The 18,038-nt window shown below is 49.7% G+C and overlaps 2 protein-coding genes across 2 annotated transcripts in view; both read right to left on the reverse strand.

Annotated features, from left to right (window-relative positions):
- Window positions 1-8,449: 8,449 nt before the first annotated feature.
- OLFML3 (olfactomedin like 3) lies at window positions 8,450-11,885 on the reverse strand. The gene is made up of 3 exons (XM_002715753.5): window positions 11,351-11,885; window positions 10,356-10,641; window positions 8,450-9,708 (listed from the first exon to the last, which is right to left on the reverse strand). The coding sequence occupies exons 1-3, from the start codon at window positions 11,672-11,674 to the stop codon at window positions 8,891-8,893; spliced, it is 1,428 nt and encodes a 475-aa protein (XP_002715799.4). The 5' UTR covers window positions 11,675-11,885; the 3' UTR covers window positions 8,450-8,890.
- A 1,252-nt stretch (window positions 11,886-13,137) lies between these two features.
- The window catches only part of HIPK1 (homeodomain interacting protein kinase 1), a 68,160-nt gene continuing 63,259 nt past the window's right edge, over window positions 13,138-18,038 (reverse strand). Inside the window, exon 16 of the mRNA XM_051856145.2 lies at window positions 13,138-17,957. Within this exon, the coding sequence (XP_051712105.2) occupies window positions 17,469-17,957 (489 nt within the window). The 3' untranslated portion in view covers window positions 13,138-17,468. The remainder of the gene's footprint in view (window positions 17,958-18,038) is intronic.

Consider the following 18,038-nt stretch of genomic DNA (forward strand, 5'->3'; position numbering starts at 1 on the left):
CACTGATACAAGACACTCTATTCTGAGTATTAGGTGAGTGATGAGAGTAGGCAGCATTGGTGCAGCTTCAGAATTTATAAAAAACACTTGCACACCAGTATCCTACGTGATCATCACACCTTCCCCGTGGCAGAGATATTCGAAGTGCTATCTTACAGATGGAGAAACTAAGATCCCACAAGCAGAAAACAGCTGAACTGCAGCTGGCACCTGGGACATCCGCTCCATGCAGCCACACTGCCCTTGGAGGGAGAGCGCGCCAGCCTGATTCTTTGCAGACAAGGAATCAATACGAGTGTTTTTCTGCCTCGCTTGCCCTCATTAAAAACCCACAGAACATAAATCACAATTTATCGCTGGTAATTTGTCTGCAATTTACAGGCCTTCCAATGAGTCTTGAGCTTCCCTTTAGATGGGATTACTCTTATCTCAATTTAAAACCCACTGACACAATTAACATTTCCCCTCGGTCTCCCCTTACCTACTTCATTAGCCTTAAGTGTTTCCAGTTTCCGTTGCTAAAGTGTCCCCTAGAAATCGAAGCAATAGGTGACTGCAAAAAATATTTCACTTCCCTCGGGACTAAGCAGGTGGGGAAGGACAGAGCAGGAGAGAAAAAGGCATTTGCTTGGTCATAATTAGGGGATGGGAGAAATTCACATCTAGGTGTGTTTATCTCCCCTGGGCGGGGAGGGGGGATGCATAAGAATCCAGCTTGTTGGGTAGAGACTCCAGGAGTGGGAAGCACTGCTTCTTCAGCTGGTATCAGCATAAGGCAAACACCGGCCTCACAGGGCGCTGGGTAGACTGTACCACGTGCAGAAGGCACCGGGCAGTCAGGAGGTGTTTTTATGACCACAGAGACCAGACCAGACGACTTTACAGAAAAAAAAGTTTTGTTGTTGTTGTTTATTTATTTGAAAGGCAGACAGAGGAGAGAGAGCAAGAGTAAGAGTCTTCCATCTGCTGTTTCACTCCCCAAATGCCCACAACAGTCAGCGCTGGGCTGGACAGAATCTAGTAGCCTCTAATTTAATCCTGGTCTCCCATGTGGGTGGCAGGAACCCTAGTACTTGAGCCACCACCTGCTGCTTCAAGAGGGTTCTCATTAGCAGGAAGTAGGAACCGGGAGTGGAGCCAGGACTTGAAACAGGCACCCCAGTATGGGATGCAGGGGTCCTAAAACAGTGGCTTACCTGCTGCACTCAATGCCTGCTCCAACAGTTGGCTTTAAGACCCCCTCTAGCTGAAAACAGGCAACGCTTCTTCTCTCTGGAATATTCTGCCATCCTCCATGTGACCAACAAAGGACCTATTCTGTGTACCAACTCTGAATCTTTGAAAGCCCTCTCACTCCTTGTCTACTCTGGATTAGAGGAGACAGCCAATTAGCCACAGTGTGGAGAACGCTCAAAGTGAGTGCAGTGCCTACAAGGAGAGCTGGCAGGTGGCAGTGAACAGAGACAGAAGAAACGCTAAGTAGAAAAGCATGAGAGCCTCATTCCACACAGCATAATTGGCTCTGAATGCATCACGACCTCGCAGCGCAGGGTGGACGTTGACGCTGACAAGAACTCTGAGTCACCCAGAGGCCAACCCATGGATACCTTGTTGGGAGTTGGTCACTCAGGTACAAAACATCTACTCCACTCCCAATGTGCACCCAACTCAGGTCCCTGGGAACAGAAACCAAAGTATGGTCGCTGCCTTCAAAAGGTATTTTGGACTTCACTTTCCCCCGCTGGAAGATCAGCGAAGCCAAGAGAGGTGATTCCGAAGAGTCCTTCCTGCATGTTCTGAATGTTCTACGCGTTCGGACTTGAACCTCAACAACCCTAAGAAATGGGCAAATCCACGTCACATATTTCTGTTTTGCAAAGAAGCATACAGAGGTACAGAGTCAGCTTCTTGCTCAGAGAGGCAGAGCCAGGACCAATGACACAGAAACAGAAAGGTCCTGCTGGGGCTGTTGCTGTGGCGTAGCGAGTAAAGCCTCTGCCTGCAGCGCCAGCATCCCATCTGGGTGCTGGTTCGAGACCTGGCTGCTCCACTTCTGCTCCAGCTCTCTGCTATCCCTGGGAAAGTGGAGGATGGACCAAGTCCTTGGGACGCTGCATCGCGTGGAAGATCGGGAAGAAGCTCCTGGCTTCTGATCGGCACAACTCTGGTTGTTACGGCCATCTGGGGAATAAACCTTTCTCTCTCTCTGCCTCTGCCTCTCTGTAAGTCTGCCTTTCAAATAAATAAATCCATAAAAGAAAAAAGGCCTTCCTACTCGCAACCCTGAGCTCTTTGCACACACTCTCCCTTCCTCAGACAGGGAGGCCACGATGGAGGAGGAGCAGTTCTGCCCTGGACAACTGCACGGCTTTCCAGGGAGACAACGTTCAGCAGCTACAAAACAAAAGTCAAATATCTGCAGGCTGAAGAGCAAGCAGCACGGTGCCGAGACATCTGTCAAAGCCAGCAACAAGTAAGTAAAAACAAAGTCAACAGTGATGGCTTCTGGGGACAGCTGCTGAACCATTAAAACATCTTTGTGAGAAAACGTGGTAAAAGGAGGAAGGCAGCTTTGGGAGCGCCATGTAAAACACACACGTGCACACACCTACATGCACACACATGCGTATACACACACACACACAACCATTGCTGGCAGCGGTGGCCCAGGCACAGAGAAAGGTGGATGCTGTGGCACACCTGGCTGTCTTCCCTGATGACTGGTGTGGACAGCTGGTACAGGACACCTGTCAACCCTGCTGTTGTTGACAGCGCAGAACTCTGTGGTGGGAAACAGGTGCCACATCTCCCCACACAACCATGTGCAAGTGGAGAAGGGTGAGCCCCTGACTGAAGACAGACGGTTTACAAGGGCAGGCAGAGACAGCCACCAGCATACTGTCCAACGGCAGGACAAACAAGAGTCACGGCCTGGGACTGAGCATTTACCAAACCTTGGCGGCTCTGATGCTCCGCCACACGTCTCACAAACACTGGCTCCTCCAGCCAGGGCTCACAGCATAGGGCCTGTGCGTCTGGAAGCTTCACCGATGCTCAGAGAAGTGAGTTGCCCAAGATCCAGTGGCTCAGCAGAATTCCAACTCAGCCTGAGTTCACACTCCTCCACATGGCCTCCAGCATGTTAAGTCCCAATATTTAGGAGCTACATGGCCTCGGACAAATCATCTTAATCTCTATAATGCTAGGTTCCTGAGGTCTGCCTACTGTCTCATGGGATTACCGTGAAGACCAAAGGAGATTCAGTGCATGAGTGCTCTGTTATCTGAAACGATGCACGCCATGGTGATGAGCTGGTGCTGTGAACACTCTTTACTGAGCACCAACAATGTGCCAGGAACAGGGCTTCCTGCTTTACTGAGATTACTTCATTGAATTCTCACAACAATCTGAAGTGGTACTGTACCATGACCTTTAAAAAAAAAAAAAAAAGCAGAGCTATAGATGAGGAGTGGGGCAGGGACAGGTGGGAGAGAGGTCTTCCATCTACTGGTTCACTCCCCAAATGGCCACAATAGCCAGAGCTGGGACGATCCAAAGCCAGGAGCCAGGAGCTTCATCTGGGTCTCCTACATGGGTGCAGGAGCCCAAGCACATGGGTCATCCTCCACTGCTTTCCCAGGCACATTAGCAGGGAGCTGGATTGGAAGTGGAACAGCTGGGACCTGAATCAGCGCCCATATGGGATGCCAGCACCACAGGTGGAGGCTTAGCCTACTATGACACAGCGCTGGCCCCAACCTCCTCCCTTCTGTAGGTGAAAGAACATAGGCTCAGAGAGGCAAAGTGACTTACCTGCTCCGAGTAACATTCAAGTAAGTAGCAGGACAGGGCAGGGACAGGACCTAGAATTAACTACTCCAGGACGCCTACTATGAAGCAGCTGCTGAGCCCTAGATCCCCTCACAGCCTTGTGCTATGCTACTGGCTTCCTGCCCTGTGGTCACAGGGTGTAGCTGTGCAAGCCTAGCTTGAGAGCTCCCCCTCGGGTGTCTGCCCTATGCATCCTCACTGCGTGTAGGCCAGCGTGCTCTGCGGTTGAGGGGAGATTTTGCTTTCTGTTGTTATCTACAGCTTGTCCAGCTGAACTGAAAATTGCAACCAAGAACATGTACCATGAGCTGGCAGTGCGCCACTCCTGAGTCAGGTTCTGAGTTAGGAGACAAACACACACCCCCACACCGGCCCCCGTGAACTCCCTCCAGGGCTCCCCCTCTGATGGGGAGCGTGAACACCTGCAGCCATCCATGCAGTCATCAAGAATTCTCTGAGCACCTTCCTGGAGCCAGGCTCTGAGTCAGGCTCTGCAGACACAAAGATGAGCCAGACACAGCTCACCGTGGGCCAGCCTCTGTACAGGTTCTATAAGGAGCAGGCAGGGACTCACAGGAAAGAAAGGCGCTTGGTCCTAAGTGGCTGGGAGTGGAAATGTTCAGAAAAGCCTGCCCAGCGAGCAAGGGCACAGAGCTACTACTTGCTAATCATCAGCACTACCGCTGAGCTTGCACATAAAGTCTGCAATCCACACAGAACAACCTGTCCGCGAGATGAAGCACTCAGGGGCAGTGCCAGACTGACCCCCAGCTTGCTCGACTAGCCAAGTCTGTGCCCTGTCGAATTCAGGAAAGTTCCCTCCGAGAACACTGGCATGGACAAGATGGGAACAGAGACAGCACACCGTGAAGGAACAAGCTAGGTTGGGATCACAGAGGAGACATGACTTGGTAGAAGGTCTCAGGTCAGGTCCAGCCCAGCTGCTTTCCTTATTATCCCCGTTAGCCTCTGGGCCTTGTACAGGGAAGGGCAATTAGGAGTGGAGGCAGTTTGCTCAGCAGCCCAGGGAATAGCAAGACACAGTGAAGATGAGGAGTCTTTGGCTTGCAGCAAACAGAAACCCAGGAATACTGACTTAAACAAAAGCCAACCCACCCACCCACCCAGAAAAGGGGGTATTTAAGGATTCGGGCATTTTGTAGACCCCAAGAGGCAGAGGTATGCGGTGACCTCCGGAGTGAGGGCCCCTCCTCCTCCCCTGCCATCTGCCTCCCACTTCTCTCCATGGGGGCGGGGGGCACAGATGCCTCCATCCCTGTGCTAACACATGGCTTCTCTGCAATGCTAAAGCCCCAGGGGAATCTGAGTTTTTCCCTAGGGCCACACAGCTGAGGCCAGGGAGTAAGGGTGTCTTATCCTCAGAGAAGGTAGAAACTGGAGCTGGTGGATCCCCAGAGGCCATGCCAGAATGAGGTGTCAACTCTGGGTTTTGTCAGAACCCAAGTTCTGATGGGAGGCTGCTGAGAATTCTGTTTTTATTTGCTCACTCTGCCTCTTAAAGTAATACATTGGCATCCACAGTTATAATTCTTCTGAGGACTTATTAAATCCATAAATAAGGATTTAATCTTTTAAGCTCCACATGGTGCAAGCAAAAGTTAAAGAGCAGGCCTGGGGGGCTCTGCGCCCTTGGTGGCACCTGGTGGCCAGGCTGCAGCTGCTGACAGGGGCTGGGACTGGCAGAACGGTCTCTGTCCTTGGGCTGAAGAGACAGAGAGCTTTCCTGGGCCATTACTGCAAGGGCGGGCAGAGAGAGGCTGCCTGTAGGCCTGAAGAGACTGCTGTGTTTTGCGTGTCCTTCAGGAGTCCACAGTGACTGGGACTTTGGTCCCCAGAGTGGCAGTCCTGGGAGGTGGCATGGACCATTAAGAGGGGCCCCGAGGGAGGTGCTGGGGGTGACTGGGGTGTGTCCTTGCAGGGGACTGTGGCATCCCAGCCTTTCTCTCTGCTCTTAATTCAAGGTGTGACCACTTGTCAGCGGGACGTAGCTGGGAGAGGGCCCTCACCAGAACCAAGCAGATGCCAGCACCATGCCCTTGAACCTCCAAAACTATGAGCTACACAGAGCCTTCTTTTACATAAGTAGCCTGTGTCAGGTACTTAGTTACTGTGGGAAAACAGACTAACACAGAGACCTGCCCTGAAGGCTGGAGAGACACCAGGACAGTCCCGGCAGCCCTCACAACGGGCACGTTTGACGTAAACCAGGTTCAGAAAAGTGAAGCAGTGGGAAGGCACGCTCCCAGGGGCCTCGGGGAAGGGGCACCTGAGCAAGAAGAGAGATCGAGAAGGCTTCCAGAAAAGCCGAGCCTGGAAGAGGAAGCTGGGCAATGGGCTCTGGGTCCCAGCTAGTCCAGGGCCTCAGTCCAGAGGAAGAAACTGCATTCTTTACATCCCTGCCCATCCCTCCCTCCAGGACTGACAACGGCGGCTCAGGTTCCTTGATTCAAGAGAACAAGATGAACACTTCGGTTTCTCTGGCAGGCAGATGCTAAGAACCAGTGTTGGAGGGAGGGAAGCCCTCTCAACCCTGCCTCGGGACCTGGTGACAGCTGTCTCCTCTGCACCCTGGCCCTTGCTGCTGTTCCTGAACCCCAATCCCCAGCTACTCCCTGCCTTAGGACCACTGCTCGGGGGCACACGGGGAACTTGTCTTTGGATTCTTCAGCCATCTCTCCTCCACGAAGGCCTTTGCTTTCCACCGTTTTTGTTGCACCAGAGGCGGTAACCTGCTTCTGCCCGGCGGCGGGCTGTGGACGGTCTGAGAAGGGGCAAGGAGGCTGTGTTTTGAGGCTAGCATTCAGCTCCTGAGGCTGTCTCCCTGAGCAGCAGTTGGCTGGATCTGCCCACACAGTTGCACTCACCTTCCGAAACACTTCCAAAATAGCACTAGCTATTGTACAGGAGCCAGGAAGAAGAAAGCAAAAAAGTAATACATGACAAGGCCCCAGAGATTTCTGCCCTTTCAGAAAAGTCTGAGCGAACTTTTCCAAAGACATTTTCAGCCAAAAAAAAAAAAAAAAAAAAGGCACCTGCATTTCCCTTTCTCATTGAGGAACCACGCAAAGAAAGATACCACAATGACAGGCACACACGGAGATGCAGCACCCGCTTCTCAGACTGACTAAGCCTCGAGAGCGGACCTCCTATGCTTGCTTCTCACACTGATGACATCTACAGTCCTCCCCGGAAACGGTCCCACACTCTAGAAGCTTCAACTCATGCGCAGGCACACACACAGTCATACTGGAAGGAGACAAGCACCCCCTGCTCTCCCCGCCAGGGTCACGGAGCTTGCTGCTGGCCCTTGGGGACTGGACTCTGCTCTCCAGGCCGCCACTGCGCACTGCCTTTCTCCTCCACAGCCCGGCGTGTGCCCTGCGCTGGAGCCAGATGTTCCGTGGGCAGACCCCTCTGTGGGCTGACAGGCGGTGATTACTGTTGCCAGCCCCACATTAGGGGAGCGCTGAATGGGAGCGTGCCCCAACCACCTCAGGCTCCCTACAATAGCGCCTTTGTGTGGTGCCGCATCGCCTTTCTGTTCCCCTGCCTCCTCAGCTCCGCCTGAGGAGAGAAGAAAAGACAAAGGAGGATAGGGGGCTCTCACTGAGTTCCCCACCCTGGGCTGGGGAGGAGGCTGTAGCTTGCAGGGCTGCAGTTGAGGGGAGGACAAGACTCTTCCTTCCCCTTCTCCTCTGCATGATAAATAACCAAGAGCTTCCCAGGGTGCCTGAGCTAAACTCCCCATGAAACAGGGGCTCCTGTCCGTGCGCCATTCTTGCCCCTGAGTGCTGCACACCCGGATGAGGCCGGGGAGGTGGGGCCTGTTGCAGAGAGCTGCAAAATCCTAGACCAGAGTCCAAAAGCTGGAGATTGCCTCCTGCTGTCCGCCAGCTGCAACCACACACCAGAGGCCAGGCAGCTTCAGCCAAGAAGGGTTAAGTTTCCAGGAGCCCTGGTTAGACTTCCGCCAGGTTCCAGGCCTGCAGCAGGCATAGGGGTGTGGAGAGTGGAGGAAATGCAAGCGGGAGGCGTTGGGGGAACTGGTCCCAACAACATCTGGGCCACGGTCACTGCCCCTCCTCCCTGCCCAAACCGCAGACACTGTGGCAGCAGGAAAATCGGAGCGGTTCAGACCAAGAGGGATTGTGCAACCTGGCCCTGGGGAAGAGCCCAAGGCTGGACAGAGGTGGGAGTGGGGTGGGGGGGCACAGTCCACTGAGGAGACTTCGAGTTCTCACCAAAAACACAGGCATTCCAGGCGCTGGTTTCCACCCAAGCCTTCAACACAGAATCCTCTGCGAACTGGAGCTGGAAGCCCTGCCCCACCCCCACCCCCAGTGCCATTGGTAGTTCTGGGATGGCTGCTCTTGGAAGGCTGCTCCCCCAGCCCCCTGAAGGGGCGGGATTCAGCAGCTTCCCCAAGCGCCTCTCAGTAAAACCTGTAACTCGAGAAGCTCCCTCTCCCTTGGCAAAGGGAGCCCAGCCAAGTCCCTAAAGTGACGGGGAGAGTGGGGATGGGATGGGAGGAAGACTACAGTGAGTGGTCATGGGGAGGCATTTGATAGGAGGGCTACCCCAAACACACACAGGAAAGGAGGAGTGGATTTTCTTTTTAATGCAAAATGTTGCAATACAAAGTGAGGTGGAGAAGGGGGTGAGAGGGAGGGCAGTGTTGGGTCTTTCTTCGACTGCTCTCCCAGAAGTCGCACACAGGGCAAGAACACACACACCGTTGCCCAGTCCCTGGGGTTGCAGCGCTCTGGTTCTAGGCTGACTGGAGCCTGAGATCCTTTGACATGGGGTGGGAGAGCAGCAGTGAACATTCAGAGTTTTGACATTTTTAGCTCTAAAAAGATGCCTTGGCATCTGGAGTTCCATCTGAAACAATGGGGCTATGAGAACCTGGATGCCATTGGCTAAAAAATAGGGGACATTGAGGCACGACCTGCTGACCTCTGGAGAACAAGGAGCAGGAAATCCAGCAGGGATAGAAATGTATGGGGGTGAGAGGGACTCCAAAAACAAGGCCAGCTCCTCAAACTTCTTCCTCTTTCCTCCTCATCTCCAGCTTATAAACAATCTGGTAGCCATCATCCCAGGCATAGAGCTGGCGCTCCCGGGGGTTATAGCGGAGGCTGGCATGTGCACCGTATCGGCGGGGAAAGTAAGACAGTGCTGCCCGTTCAGGGGTCAGGGTGCCACTGGCATCAAAGGAGCACTGGATGCGGGCCCGACTGGCAGGGCGCGTGTTATAGACGACGTAGAGGGTCCCACAGATGACAAAGGCAGCCTCAGCATTCTCCCTGGGACACGGCGTGTCCCACTGCTGCTCTGTGTCTAGTGTCTGTGGGTCTAACTTAGCCAGACACAAGTGTCTGTCATCCTCCCGGGTGGCATAGACAGCCCACAGGCCCTCCTCATCGGCTGCCAGGTCGATGTAGGTGTCTGCTGTCAGCCCATACGGAGGGATCAGCCCCTCTGCTGGGAACACTGAGCTGTCCACCACTGTTCGGTTGGCCAGGTGGAATTTGATGAGCTGCAAAGTGGTCAACTCCCCACCACCTCCAGGCCCTCCGGGAGGCCTCCGGGCATAATACAGAAAGCCACCATACACCAGCTGCCCGGTGCCCACCCAGGGGAAGGGCACCCGGACTCGGGAAGCTTTCCGGGCAGCCATAGCAAGGGTGAAGTCCCGCAGCCTCGGGAAGACAAAGGCTGTGTCATTCAGTGTCCCATCTAACACGTAGATCTTCTCCGCTGGGCCCATTGGATCCTTGGTCCACAGACCAGCTGGGCCACCGAACCGCTTCAGGATCTTCATTGACCTCACCTGAGAGATTGTGTAGCCACAGTCTGGTGGGGGAAGGAGAAAAGCACAAGAAAAGGAAATAAGAGGCGAGAGTTGTATGCCTACAGCAGGAACCCCCCGCGAGGCGGGATATGGGGAGAACAGTGGTCGTTTGCCCGGTAGATGTCCCCACTCTTGTGGAGGACTGGGGAATGGAGGGTACCTCAGAGGTCTGGGTCCCCAGCAGCTCTCCTTCATGGACCTGTCATTACAGAGATCACCCGAACACACACTCTAGAAGCTGGAGTCACAGTGGACAAGGACAAAGAGGAAAGAGAAACAAGGAAGAAAGGCTACTGAGGGGGCCAGTGCTGTGGCATAGCAGGTAAAGCCACTGCCTGCAGTGCCGGCATCCCACGTGGGCGCCAGTTCGAGTCCCGGCTGCCCCACTTGTGATCCAGCTCTCTGCAGTGGCCTGGAAAAGCAGTGGAAGGTGGCCCAAGTCCTTGGGTCCCTGCACTCGCGTAGGAGACCTGGATGAAACTCCTGGCTTCGGATCAGCCCAGCTCTGGCCGTTGCAGCCACTTGGGGAGTGAACCAATGGATGGAAGACCTCTTTCTCTCTCTGCCTTTCAAGTAAATAAATAAATCTTAAAAAAGAACGAAAGAACGGCTACTGAGAGCGTGAGGGGCCTGCTTTGAGACCACTTACCTGTTACCATATCGTACTTCTCGTTTCTTCTGCCCTTGCCTTTCGTCCCAGGGCCTCCAGTCACCTTCTCATCAAACTCCACACAGGGCAGAGCTGGGTTCTGGGTCTCCAGATAGTCAACCTCCCGCTCCAGACGGTCCACTCTGCCGGAGATGGTGTCAGCCTCGGTTCTGAGCGCCTCCCGCTCCTTCTCTGCCACCTCCAGCAGCGGCAGCATCTTGTTCTTGAAGTCCCGCAGCTCGGCAGCATGCCGACTGCTCTGGTCCTGGCACTGGGCCAGGCGCTCCTGAAGGGATGGGGAATCAGGAGAGAGGGCTGCAGGGTTACAAGTCCCAGGCAGGGGGAGGCCCAACCAGGGAGTCAGGAATGCGAAAAAGAACAAACTCAGCCAGGCTTTAATAGCCCATTCCGCCCCCACAGAAAAGAAAACCAGATGTCCAGAGGTGCTAAGTGTGCAACAGCCCAGCTCAGCTTCACCTCGGCCCCTACCCTACCCCTACTCCGTGCCTCCACCCTGTGTACCCTGTGAGCAGGGCCACTGTGCCCTCTGAGGTTCAAGGGAAGCCTCGGTGCATGAAGGCGGCAAGGGCTCCCTCCTCCACCGTGCAGTTCACTTCACAGGGATTAGGATGCTGCAGATAGCACACTGGCTTAAAAAGGCAGGAAGCTGCAGATTCCTCGGGAACCTCAACTCAGCAGAATCATCAGCTCCTCCGGTTGCATCCCCACCGTCCTGGCTCTCATTTCCACTCTGCTCCCTTACCCCATCTAATTCCGTGGGTAAAGCACAAAGGTCTGTTTGCTTTGGAATCCTCTGTGTGGGGAGAGAGGAGGGCTTGTAGTTGGAGGATTCTCTCATCAAAAGACAAAATCTTCTGTAGGTTCTTGCAGCATCCTATCCTGTCACCCCCAGATGCCTAACAAATTGGTCTGTTGAACCAATCAAAGATGTAGAATCCTTCCAGGCTAGGCTAGAAGAGAAAGGAGTCCCTCACCTCTAAGGCAGCTAGCCGGCGTTCCATGTACTCCACAAGGTGGTGCTGCTGTCCTCGAAGGGGTCCTGACCATGACAAAAGGAAGAAGAAGAGGAGAGGAATGCTGGGCCCCATGGCAGCGTGAAGAGTGGGTCGAGAGTGGAAGAAGTGTGCACTCGGCCTCTTCCCCTCAAGCCTGCGGGCTGGCTTTGGAGGCGGGGTGGGGGGCGGTGCCTTCCTTCTGATCTCCGGGTCTCTCTCACTACTCTGGAATGCTTTCCCAGTTTCTTCACAATCCCCACCCCCTCCTTTTCCGCCTTGATTGATTAAACACAGATGGCCCATTGCACAGCAGCCAGGAGCCTAACCACCTCCCGCACAGGCTGTAGGCGCCCCAAGAGGGAGAGGGGGGAGAGGGCGGAGAAGGGGGGGCAGGCGGCCTCTGGGCAGTCACCCAGAGGAAAGAGCTGGCTGCAGGAGGCAGGGACCCCGGAGGAAACAGCAAACTCTCCCCTCAGTTTCAGAAGCTGACAGCACTCCCTCTCTCACAGGAACAAAATGGACTGTTTTCTGCCTCCTTCAGTGTAAGCTGGAAGTGGGGATGGGGCGGGGGATGAAGTTTGAGGGGAGGAGGTGAAGAGCCAAAGTGGTCAAGTTTAACTTTTTCTGTAGCTCACTGGCGCCATCTTGTGCCAAGCACCTGGTGTTCTCTCTCACGATTAACAGCATCAAGGCTTGGACTCCACCCCATGTGGAAAATTTTCCACAAAGCCAGCCAAGGAGACTGAAGTATAATGGCTTTCATCATTAAAATGCAGATTTCCCCACAGACCACTCAGTTACTTAGAGGTCCATGCCAGTGTCTGACTCTCTCTCTCTCTCTGATTCAGCCCCAGGAAGAGAATACAGCAGATAAAAACAAAACAAAACAAGGTTATCAGGTCACTAAAAAATCAGTAAACTAACTTGATTTTCTGAATGTAAGAATGACAGCACAGCCATGTTACATGTTTTTTGTCTGTCGGCTTTTTGCCTGAAGACATTCAGGGATATTCTCTTACCACACTGAGAAGCATTCACACCAATTTACATTAATTTATTAACAGGGGAAAACATCTGAAAAATATGTGTACTGCAGTCTAACTCACAGTCAATGAATCCTCACCTCCCTACTACTGGAATAAAACAGACTACTGATCATTTCTCTCGGCTGTGGTCCAAAGGGTATATCTAAGTGCTTCTCAATTTTGTATCCCAACTAAGGCTGCAGGACCACAAAATGAATTAACAGCCACAGTAAGGAAAACTTGGCCCAAAAATGTGTCAAAGATACCAAATACAGCATTTATTCAGAGACTTGCAGTAATTAATCTAGGTAAATCCCTCTTTATCAGAAGTTTTACCCAATTTAGAATCAAAATAAGTCTGATCAGAGGTGGTCCTTTACTGAAAAGGACCATGCTTCTACCAACGCAGCTTTGGGTGGGGGACTCTTCCTGTGGGGATTCACTCAATAATGCATAGTCCGACACATTAGCCACTGCACCACTGGCCCACCCGACACACTGCTGCCTTAAATGTTTGGTGAAAAATGTCAGGAAGCAAAGTTTAATTAGCCTGTCTCAGAATCCTTCTATCTCTTTCAAAGGGTCAGATTCAGATGGTCCGGCACATTTCCTATGAAATCCTATTCGTTCCCATTATGGAACTCTGTATAAAGAATGCAATTGTGTTTGGTTGCTCCAAAAAGACATCATATGTTGATCCACCATGTACCCCACAACAGAAGTCAAAAATAGTCACGTGAATCAGAAAATTTACCCATTTTATTGATGCATTGCAATTGCTCTACATTTTACCATATTATGTAGAAAATACTGAAAATACAAGCTACTTTGTAAAACCAAAGACAAACATTGAATCCAAAGATAAACTATGTTTTACACAATGGACCCTTTTCCCGTAGTTAGTATTAAATTTTAAATATCTATTTCTTCTGTTAAAATGATTATTTTACATACTCCCTAAGTACGTCTGCGTTACAAACATAGCTCAGTAATTCTCAGAAACTATCTGTTTCTAGAGGCTTGCTGTAAAAGTAAGCGCACAACCAGAAAAGGGAGAAAGCAAAAAAAAGTCTAAATCGCACACAATAACTAGCATATCAAATACATTTAATAAAGTAGGAATTCCATTGCAATATCAAGGATTTGAAGCAGAAATACTAACATTACATATAATGTACATATAATGTACTGCTACATGTAGTGAGATTATTTTTCAAGCTGAATTGAAACCACACATTATATTAAGTTTAGCAACAAACAACCATGTAGACATGCTGCACCATTCATCAGTTCAAAAAAAAAATCTAAAGAGGAAGCAGGCTCGGGCCATTCCAGTCACTGAGAGGCAATTTCATTTCCTATCCTAAAACAAACCATCTCAACTAGTGGATTTTTGCATAAGAATGCTGAATTAAACAACACACATTTCTGCGCTTGCCTGGCTAAGGCAGTCAAGCTTAGCCCCTCTAGTGGACAACGATGGATGAGCAATCACAAAAGCAGGCTCAGAATGGCCAAAACTATTTGAAAAGGAGTTCTGATTCCTGGGGTTAGTATTTCAGCTGAGCACAGAATGGTATCACCTCCTGGGAACCATTAAAAACTCAGGAGTGATCGAGTGTCCTGATGAGCCTATACTTAACTCTTCCCCACTTCCCTCTCACCTAGAAGGGGAGATGCTGGAGATCCAAGTTCTGAGAGGACTTAAAGCCTTAAGCTGGTTTGAGGTCAGGCCACTGTGACCCAGGCCAGCTGCTCAATAAATTCTTGGGGCTTCCCCCATACTGTCAGGGCCAGCAGTGTTTTAAGCCCCAGGGACAGAATCCAAAGCCACATTGAACACATACACATTTGGCAGACACAGGTGAATTTTTATCTTGGTATATCTGAAATGCCAATTTGCAGACTGAGAAAATTTCTGAAGTTTCTGTAGCCACAGTGCTAGTCAGGTGACTAAGGTAACAAACACAAGCTCTTGGTATTACCTTTTTGCACCGAGTGAAGACTTCTATATTAAATGGCATCTACTTGTTGGACTCGGGCAGGGGTGAATTTTCTTTTCCTGCATCTCATTTTGTACAAAAACAATTAAGTCATGTCCCTTGCAGAAGAAAGATAAGGAACAAAAAATGTTTCCATTAGAAACTAGATTTGCGTTTGAACAAGGAAGTCAGAATGTGCTTGGCAAAAAGGAGACACAAAGATTACACACACTGACCAGAAAACAATTTATCACTAGCCACAGAAACCATACAAATTGCTTGGCTATCTTGACCAATATGATGCTAAAAACACAACTCAGTGTAACCATCTCTCTCTCTCTCTCTCTCTCTCTCTCTCTCTCTCTCACACACACACACACACACACACACACACACACACGTTCCTGGTAAGCTGTACTGACTACCCGCCCCATCTTGGAAGCCCTTACTCCTTACAATGAAGAAACTCCAGATACTTTGACAGCTCCTCGGTGTTCAACCCGGTACAGAGCTTGCTGACCAGGCTCCATGAAATCTCCCATCTCCATCCCACACCTCCTTGACACCATCTCCATATAGAACCAGTCCTAGAATTATCCCTCAAATAGACAATTTTCAGATGGAACACATCTATATCTTAGGGTTAACCTTCTTCTCTGTATCCTTTATAGGCAGGAATGTACCCAGCCCCAGTACCTTCTACTTGACCCAGATCCATGTAGGAACTGAGAGTACAAGGACAATTTCACAGCTTGAAGGGCCCCAAGAATATACAAGTTGTAAGAAAGAAACTTCAAAAGCCCCATTGATTCCACAGGCTTTGGTTCCTTCTTAGTATCCTTCACTGGTTAGTAAACCTTGCTGTGAGTTCCTTGTCACCAGCGGTACCACAAACTCTTCCTCATAGTATGGGGGGCCATGGTAAGCAATACAACAGGCTCTTTGGTATAAACACATCTGCTATATGATTTTTTTAACAAGCAAATATTTTACTAGCAATGTCAACTATTTGTAGGAAGAACAGCCACATGGGAAAAGAAAAAAAAATCGCATTCTAAATGTGATTGCACATACTTTTTAAAAAAAATGCATATTTAACATCGGCTTGACTCCTCTCACCTGCTTCCCGAATTCTCACAGAAGCATGTAGCAACACACAGTGAGCGCCACGCTGGGAAAATGCTCCTGTGAGAACTCAGCTCAGAACCCAAAATGGAAAAGGGTAGAGGTGGCAGCAAAGAAGAAAAGCTGCTGTTTTTATTTTTCCAAGTCAGCAGGGAAACTGAGAACAATGCATTTACACAACACAGCTACTAATCCTGTTCTGATAAATCCCAGTGAACTGCATAGGGTCCACGGGGGGCTTGCTGGTCCATCCTAAGGCAAGCTCACTGTAAACTCTATTAACCACTACATTATCATATAAGGCACTACAATAAGGGGAGGAAGAAGGGGCGGAAGAGACACACACTGAACAACTCCTCACCAGACACACCTGTGCAAAACAATTCCAAGGGTTTCCTCTCCTTGCAGGCAATGCCCCTGCTCACTCAGCACTACAGTAATATGCTCTAATATAATTGCAATTAGTTCACATACATTCCAACAAGTATCAGTTCATTTTGGTTTAAATACAATGGAGACATCAATTCTATCTCCGGGGTAACACTGGAGGATCAGATACACACTAAATACACAATTCAAGTGTAATCACTACACATTTGATTACAAACAACATTTTGGGTTAGCAGGAAAAATTGCTTGTTATATTTTTCTAATCAATATGTACATATTTAATTATGCAAAATATTAAAACACCACCATTACAAAACTTCTAAAATATTTTTAAATTCAGTAATAAATTTTTAAAATATTTTTTGCAATTCCTACATGCACTTATTATATAAGTCTTAATAAGAGAGCATTCAATTTGCTGCTGGCATACAAAGGAAGCTACTTAAAAGTATAAAAGCTATACACAATGACGTTCTTATCTGGTTTCAGATTCTTTAGCTTTCTCCCCAAATAAACCACATAAAAACAGGAAGGGAGACGAGGAAAACACATAGGTGTATTATTGAAAATTTATACTAACTTTAGGCAAAGCTCATCAATACCACAACCTTTAGGCAAAGCTCATCAATGCCACTATTTCATAATAGAAAGATATTTTGCATATAATAAAACAACCACCACCATACAATATTAACCACCTTAATGGCTTATCCCATAAAATTTAAGCTGAATCAGAGAAAGATTTTTAAAAAATAATTTAAGAAAGAATTCATGGTGCTTCATTTTAAAAGAACACTTGGTGCTTTCATGGTAGGTATGGATTCTCTCACACACTAAGTTACCAGTAAGTGGTAAGCTGCCTTTTTAACACCACTTTCATAAAAACAGGAGCAACTGAGAGAATATTAATAGTAACACAGAGTCATACATATACCCAGTTTTGCAAAACTGCTCATTAAGTATGATGCAACATGAAAACAAACTAAAACACTGTTAAGTTTAAATGTTTCATAAACAAAGATAAAATTTTGAGGAGAAATGCCTGATAGTAAAGAACAGTCTTGTATAAGCTGCTTTCAAACTAAAAAAGGCAAATAAGTTTGGTTTTTAAATAAACAGACTTTTCTGACTTGTTATCAGACTTCCAATCCTTCTATCAGCATTTTTCCTCTGACACAATAAAACAAACTTAAATAAAGAGGGGCTTCACTTGTTTTTAAAAGCACTTATAAATCAAGTCAGAGAGACAATATTTTTCAAAGAGTTAACTTCACAATGATCTCTCTTCCTTGGTAACTGCAGAAGATGGGCATCTGAACTCTTCCAATACCAAAAATGCTGTCACAAAAATAAAGAATTAAAAAATAGGGCAAACTTTGGGAGACTACAACAATGCAGTCAACACTGAGACAGGTTCCCCAGAGAAAAACCTTCTGCTTCAGTGGGCCCCTGCAGAACAAGTTGCTGGCTAAGGAATTTCAGGAGAGAGTAAAGGAGGAGTTCACCACAGCCCATTATTAACAACTCAGGGCCAGGAGCAGGCAGCCATGATCTCTCCTCCCTCATGCTCACCAACTACAAGTATGAATACTGGCTGATCTTGGTAGGACTCAGCGGGTATCCAGTGTAAATTGTTGAGCCTCGAGAGGACCCAATATAGGACTGGGTAGCAAACTGGTGTTGGTACTGTGCAGGGGCCACACTGGCAGAAGTGAGGAGGCTGGGACCAACACTGACAGGGACTTGGTGCACAAGAGTGCTTGGGTGGGTGGTATAGGCTGCAGCATGCCTTGAGGAACCCTGGGGAGAGAACAGATGAGCAATGGAGCTGGTGGAGCCCAATGCAGCAGCAGAGGTGGGGGCAGCATACGTGTACAGGTGAGGCTGGCTTGGCAGGTGAGCAGGGGCTGGGGCCAGGTGTGGGTGCCCCGTCGAGTGTAGTGGACTGCCATGCTGAAAGGCGTAGGGGGCTTGGGAGAGCGGGGCCACAAACGCCTGCTGCCTGCGGGGGGCAGGGTTGCTGCTTCTCTCCTGAGAGGTTGGAGCTGAAGATGACTGCTGGTTCTGGAAGGAGGAAGAAGGGAGTGAGGAATCTTGAGAACACTCTGGTTCAGGGCACCAAAAACCAAGTTAAGAGTCAAGGTT

Source organism: Oryctolagus cuniculus, chromosome 7 (assembly GCF_964237555.1).
Source record: "Oryctolagus cuniculus chromosome 7, mOryCun1.1, whole genome shotgun sequence".
In the NCBI taxonomy this organism is placed as follows: Eukaryota; Metazoa; Chordata; class Mammalia; order Lagomorpha; family Leporidae; genus Oryctolagus; species Oryctolagus cuniculus.